The sequence below is a fragment of the Phoca vitulina genome, unplaced genomic scaffold, assembly GCF_004348235.1.
Source record: "Phoca vitulina isolate PV1807 unplaced genomic scaffold, GSC_HSeal_1.0 scaffold19, whole genome shotgun sequence".
In the NCBI taxonomy this organism is placed as follows: Eukaryota; Metazoa; Chordata; class Mammalia; order Carnivora; family Phocidae; genus Phoca; species Phoca vitulina.
This window is the reverse complement of record NW_022589722.1, coordinates 26,249,585-26,255,584: the sequence shown is the minus strand read 5'-3', so window position 1 is coordinate 26,255,584 and position 6,000 is coordinate 26,249,585. Positions and strand designations below refer to the sequence as shown.

Below are 6,000 nucleotides of genomic sequence, written 5' to 3'. Positions count from 1 at the left end.
GGGGGGGGGGGGGGAGGATGGGCCTGCTTCCCAGGCCTGCACTCTGTCCTGGCTCCTGCACGCCCCCCATCCCGCCCGGCGAGGCTGGGAGAGGCGGGGGTGAGAGTCCAGGTTTGCCAGGCTGTGCCTCCCACTCGTTCCATCCGGCCACGAAAGCCTGCAGAGATTCTTTAGACTCAGGATTCATCTCCATGCCTCTGACGGAGAGATGGTTTGAGGACAAACTCCGTGTGCCATCATTTCTTCAGTGCACGCTGACTGGGAGTCTAGCATGTGTAGGTGTTTGGCAGGACTGAGGAGAATCAGACCTGCTCAGGTTCACAGGGAAGAATACACAAATGGCCATTTTGTTCTGTTTTTTTTTTTTACAAAGTATATGTGGCATGGGCAGCCCAAGGGAGATTTGAGGGAAGGCCAAACTTCAAAGGGAGCGAACACTGAAGTGAGATCCAACGTCGAGGTGGGAGCTGGTGGAGGGGCCTGGGGCGTCAGGGCAAGGCCGCTGATCCGAATGCCACACAAGGACCATGAGCTCTACCTCCCTAGGGGTTTCAGGACTTCATATTCCCCTTTTCTTTCTTTTTTTTTTTTTTTTTAAAGATTTTATTTATTTATTCATGAGAGACAGAGAGAGAGAGAGAGAGAGAAGCAGAGGGAGAAACAGGCTCCCAAGGAGCAGGGAGCCCGATGCGGAACTCGATCCCAGGACCCTGGGATCATGACCTGAGCCGAAGGCAGACGCTCAACCATCTGAGCCACCCAGGCGCCCAATATTCCCCTTTTCTGCAAGATTCTTCCTCTGGATGTCCACAGAGCGTTCTCCCTCCCTTCATTCAAGTCTCTGTTCAAATGCCCCTTTGTCCCTTCATCAGAGAGGACTTCCCGATCACCCTTTATAAAAGGGTCACTGCCCTCCCTGTCCTTCTGTTTCCAGCACGGTATTCACTCCGTAAGAGCAGGGGTTTTGCTGGTTTTGTTCGCTGTTGTACCAGGAACTTCGCACAGAGCAAACATCGCATAGATATATATTTGTTGAGTAAAATGGATGACCAGGGAGTGGCAAGCTACTTAAAGGTTCATACCAATGCTACCAACAGCAGCAGCAATAGATCCTGGCTGGCCGATGTACATGCCCTCACTCACCTAGGTGGTGATGAAGCCCTGGCGAGGCCCAAGGGAAACCAGAAAGGCAGAGGGATCATGACATATGCCAATGAGAATAAGGATGCTGGCCTCTTTTCTAGAACCAGGTGGGATCAGTTCCTCGAAGGATGCTCACTCGATTCGCCTCACCTTGCTGTGTGGTTGGGACCCTGACTGATAACAGTGCTTGGCTTCATCAAGTCAGACCTCCAAATACCAGCTGGGGCATGACCCATGATGCTCAGGAGTGACACTGAATTTCGAAACTCTACTCAAGACAGCTCTTGAGTAGACTTATCCTGGAACTGGAGGCCCACAGGTCCCCTAGGGAGCTCTGAACCCTAGAAGCACTTCCCCAACCTTCCATCCCAGACAGGGGCCCAGATTTCCAAGAGACATTTGAGACCTCCAGCCCCCAGGGATGACACAGGTGAGCCTGAAGTCCCAAATCCAGGAGCCCAGTGGCCACAGAACTAGGAGCCAGACCACACTGCCAGTTAGGGTGGCCCCCCATGCATGAATCAGGGAACCCAGGAGAGTTCTGGAAATGCAACTGTCACTGCAGTCACCTCAGAGAACTCTGGGAAGAAAAGCATGGGCCCAGGCGACCTCGGAAGGTACTCTGGGGTATTAATGGCCACTCTCCACTAATGGGATACCAGGGGGAGAGTCCATTGGTAAGAAGCCTCTGGCCCTTCCAAATAGTCTTTAATGATGTAGGAAAGTGGCACTAACCCTAGCCTTCTGGAGATAACCACAATGCTTTGTGCAAGGCCCTGGGAGGCAAGAGACCATGCTGCCCTATCTCCCTGAGTGACCAGGGACACAGAAGCTTGCCTCTCTGCATATCCTATCTGTGAACGATGTCATCAGGCAGGGTGGTTGTGAGTTCTGTGTGACAGCATTTAGCATGGGTCCACCCAGCACCTGGTCAGGGAATGTCTGTGCCTTTCTTCCTTCCCTGGAGGACATTACCTGGAACTTTCCCCCGCCCCCCAGCCTGGCAGCCCTGTGAGAACAGGGCCTATCCGAGTGTTGTCATAATCCGCTGCCCTGGGGACCCCCTACATGGGAAAACACTCAGGACACTTGTTTAAAATGCAGATTCCTGAGCCCAGCCCAGCGATACAGACTCCCCACTGTGTTTTAACAAGGCTCTCCAGTGAATGCTGCTCCCTGAGATTGGGATCTCTGCCCCAGAGGGCCTGTCCCAAGCTCCTGGATGGACACAGGTGGCAGGCTTGGGAAAGGTCCTAAGTGCACCCAGTGCAGAAACAAGGTCTCAGTTGAGAGAAAAACCAGAAGGAAAAGGAGCTCAGCTTCCACCAGTAGAGGGGGCAGTGAGCCTTCAAACCACCAGGCAACACTCCCCGCGCCCCCCCAACCCTGATAAGACACCCACCCCCCCATCCCCAGACCTTCGGAAGGGATTTCCGAAGGTTCTCCCAAGGGCCACACTTGGACCTGCAAAAATCTGCATGCTGCTTGACAACTATATACTTCTTACCAAGCAATCTTACAGGCTGCCAGCACTTAGCTTTTCTATTTCTCTCTTCCACCCACCCTATCCATCAGCCCAGGCTCTCCCTGGACAAGAGGGCAGCAGGGAGAGAGAGGACAGGGTCCGAATCAGGAGCTCAGAGGGACCTCCGAAATCCTCCCTGGCTCAGTTCCTCCTCTTCTCGAACAGGAAACAGCCCTGGGGAGGGGAATGGATGGGTCCAGGGTATGGGGAGCAAAGTGCTGGGAGCTGAGATCCCACATGATGTCTGTTCTGATGATGTCCTGAATGTTCTGTAGGAAAAGGATCCTTTCCCTAGGTGAGGGCTCTAAGGTAGTAAAGTGATTTCCTCCTGGATGACAGTTCCCAGAGTACTGGAATTACTAGTTCCAACCTTGGGGGCCCCATGCAGTCAGGAACGTGACCCTCTGCCACACAGAGTCCTGGTGACTTAGCTTCTGAGACGAGGCGCCAGGACAGCCCAGCTGCAGTCCAGTGTATGGGAAGCTGGAGGCCAAGAAAAGGGCCTGTGGGGAGAGAGGGGTCCTGCTTCTTGCTACTGCCCTTTGAGGGAAGCAAGCGGCAGGGAGAGGAACGGGCTCATTAGCAACCTGACTACGAGGCCCCCCGTGAACGGGATGCCCAGCCAGGTGAGCCGAGGCTGTGCTGGATGAGGCCACTCTGTGTTCCTTCTAAAGAATGGAGAAGGAATAGGGTGACCCTGCTGGGCATCCCCGGGGCCTTCCTGACTTTATGTGCTGGGCACTCAGGAGAGGAGCTTCCCCGGGGCGCAGCCCCACGCGCTTGGCTGGCTCCTGGGCACCGTCCGAAAACACTCAGAGGGCAGTGTCAGTGACGGTGACCAGCCCAGTCCTCCAAGCAGGGGAACTCGCTGCTGAGAGACTTAGGAAAGGTGGCAGGAAGGGACAAGACAATGGGCCTTTCATTTCTATGGAAACAGCACCTCAGGGTGAGGGGCTGAAGGGAGCGAGAGCTCCCACTTCACCTACAGTCAGGACTTGGGAAGTGGCCCTTCTTGTGGTTGGGCTCGCCCCTCCCTCGCCCTTCCCTGCCAGGTGTTCACCATGGCAACCCTTCCTCCAAACAAGAGGTGCAAGGTGGCATAGCAGCTGGTGTTGGGGGCGCCAGGGAGCCCAGCGGGGACAGGAGTGGGGGCCAGCACCCCTCCCTGGCAGGACACGGGCCCCGGCCTGGGTTTGAGTCCTGACCCCACTACCACTTACTGTGCCCTGGGCCCACTGAATGCACCTCTCTGAGCTTCTAGCAGCCACCTCTGTGGTGGTTGTAAGGAAAAAGGGAGAGAGAAAGCATCTCGTGAAGGACCGGGCCCTTCCCGGCCAAATGGAGGTACGGCACTGGCAGCCCTGCGTCCCACATTCACAGGGACTCCCCGGCCTGTCCTGACGTGGAGAAGCGCAGACGGGGCGCGCCAGGTTCTGTGGCCGGCTGGGGGGGGTCAGCGGGGGGGGGGGGGGGGGATGGCTGTGATCCAGTCAGAGCTGGGGCTGTGGGGGCCACAACAGACCTGGAAGCACTCAGGCTGCCCAGGCCAAGGCCCCAGCGTCACCTCCCTGGCCGGGTGGGAGGCCGGTCTCACTGCTGCCGAGCGCCACGGCCATGGGAGAAACCCCAGCATGGAGACCCCTTCCACTGGGAGGTGCTGCCACGGGGACAGGCACGGGCAGTGGCCCCGGCTGCCACCACCAGCCTCCAGAAAGTCCTGCTCTGGAGAAAGAGACAAAGGCCCAGACCTCCAGGGGATCCCCAAGAGCCAGCCAGAAAGACACGGCCACCAGGAACAATGTCTCCCGAATGTAAGCAGCATGGCAAACACCACTTCTCAAATAAGCACACGGAAGAGCCGAGTCACACTATTTACAACAGAAATGAGGAAAGTGGGTCAGGGCGTTGGTGGGGCACAGGTGAGGGTGGGGTGTGTGTGAGCTGGCTGGATCCTGATGACAGGTGATGTGGCAGGGAACAGGTTTTCTAGAATGAGCCCTAGACTCAGAGGCAGAGGTCAAGCCGGGGTCAGGCCTCTCAGCTGCTCCGTGTCTGTTTCTTCCCTGACAAAGGACAAAGTTTCCAAGCCTGGTAGTAGTAACGATAGCTCTCGGACGACTCCATGTCCAGCACTGTTCTGAGCACTTTATATCCTCAGAGCAGCTGAGCAAGGCGGCTTTCTCCCCTTTTATTTCTTTATTTTTAAAGATTTATTTATTTATTAGAGAGAGAAAGAGCGAGCGAGCGAGCACGAGGACAGGGGCAGAGGGAGAGGGAGAGAGAATCCTAAGCAGGCTCCACGCCCAGCGCAGAGCCCCGCGCGGGAGCTCGGTCTCGAGACCCTGAGATCATGACCTGAGCTGAAATGGAAGAGCCAGACGCTTCAGCCAACTGAGCCACCCAGGCGCCCCGTCCTTCTCCGCTTGGAGAGAAGAGGAAGTGAACTCGGACCTGCCCGAGCAGCAGGGGAACTGGGCAGCGTCGGAGCTCAGGGCTCCCGCTCCCTGCGCGCCCGCACGCTGCCTGTCTGCAGAGAGGAGGCAAGGCTCCCGGAGGGGGACGGGGGGCGTGGCGGGCAGGGCGCCGCGGGCGGAGGGCTCACCTGAGATGTCGGCACTGGAGCCCTCTTTGGGCCTCTTCCCCGTCACTAGCCGCACTTCTGCAAAGGTCTCGGTGCAGAGGGAGCCGGTCACACCGTTGGGCGCCGTGGGACTCTTGGCCCGTCGACTGAAGAGCCTCTTGCTCAAGCGCCTGCCGTCCTTGGCCGCCGTGGCCTCCCCGTTGGCAGCTTCTCCCTTGCCGTTTCGGACGAGCGCCTCTGGGGGTCTGGGCTTCAGGTCCACGCGCAGGGGAGAGAGCACCCTGCCGTCCTTCCGAGGCAGCTCTCCAGGGGGAACGGGCTCCACGGGGGGCAGCACCTGCTCCAGCGTGACCAGGTCATTCAGAAAGCTCTCCAGGCGCCGGGCCGCCTCGCCGCCTCTGCCCCCCTCCTCCTGCTCCTCCGGGTCGCCGCCGGCCTCCCGCTGCTGCCGGGCGGCCCAGCGCATCATCTCCCCGGGGGGGTGGCGGCTGCCTGACACCAGGGCATACTTGGGGTTGATTAGCTTGCGAGCCACGGTGGAGGAGTAGTTGGCGCCGAGCCTCCCGGCGCCCCCTGCCAGGTTCAGCTGCTGGTACAAGTTCACCTCCTCGGAGATGGCATACAGCTCCCGGAACTCCACATCGAAGGGCTCCACGTTCTGCCCTGTGAGGAGGAGGAGAAGGTTCCTGTCCATGTAGGAGGAGCTCCATGTGAACCTGGGAACGTGGGGACAGAGAAGCACAACACGTAG

At 58.0% G+C, this 6,000-nt stretch overlaps 1 protein-coding gene across 1 annotated transcript in view; it reads right to left on the bottom strand.

Annotated features, from left to right (window-relative positions):
• The window catches only part of FAM83F (family with sequence similarity 83 member F), a 32,122-nt gene that overhangs the window by 1,851 nt on the left and 24,271 nt on the right, over positions 1-6,000 (bottom strand). The window contains exon 4 of the mRNA XM_032416772.1: positions 5,271-5,965. Within this exon, the coding sequence (XP_032272663.1) occupies positions 5,271-5,965 (695 nt within the window). The remainder of the gene's footprint in view (positions 1-5,270; positions 5,966-6,000) is intronic.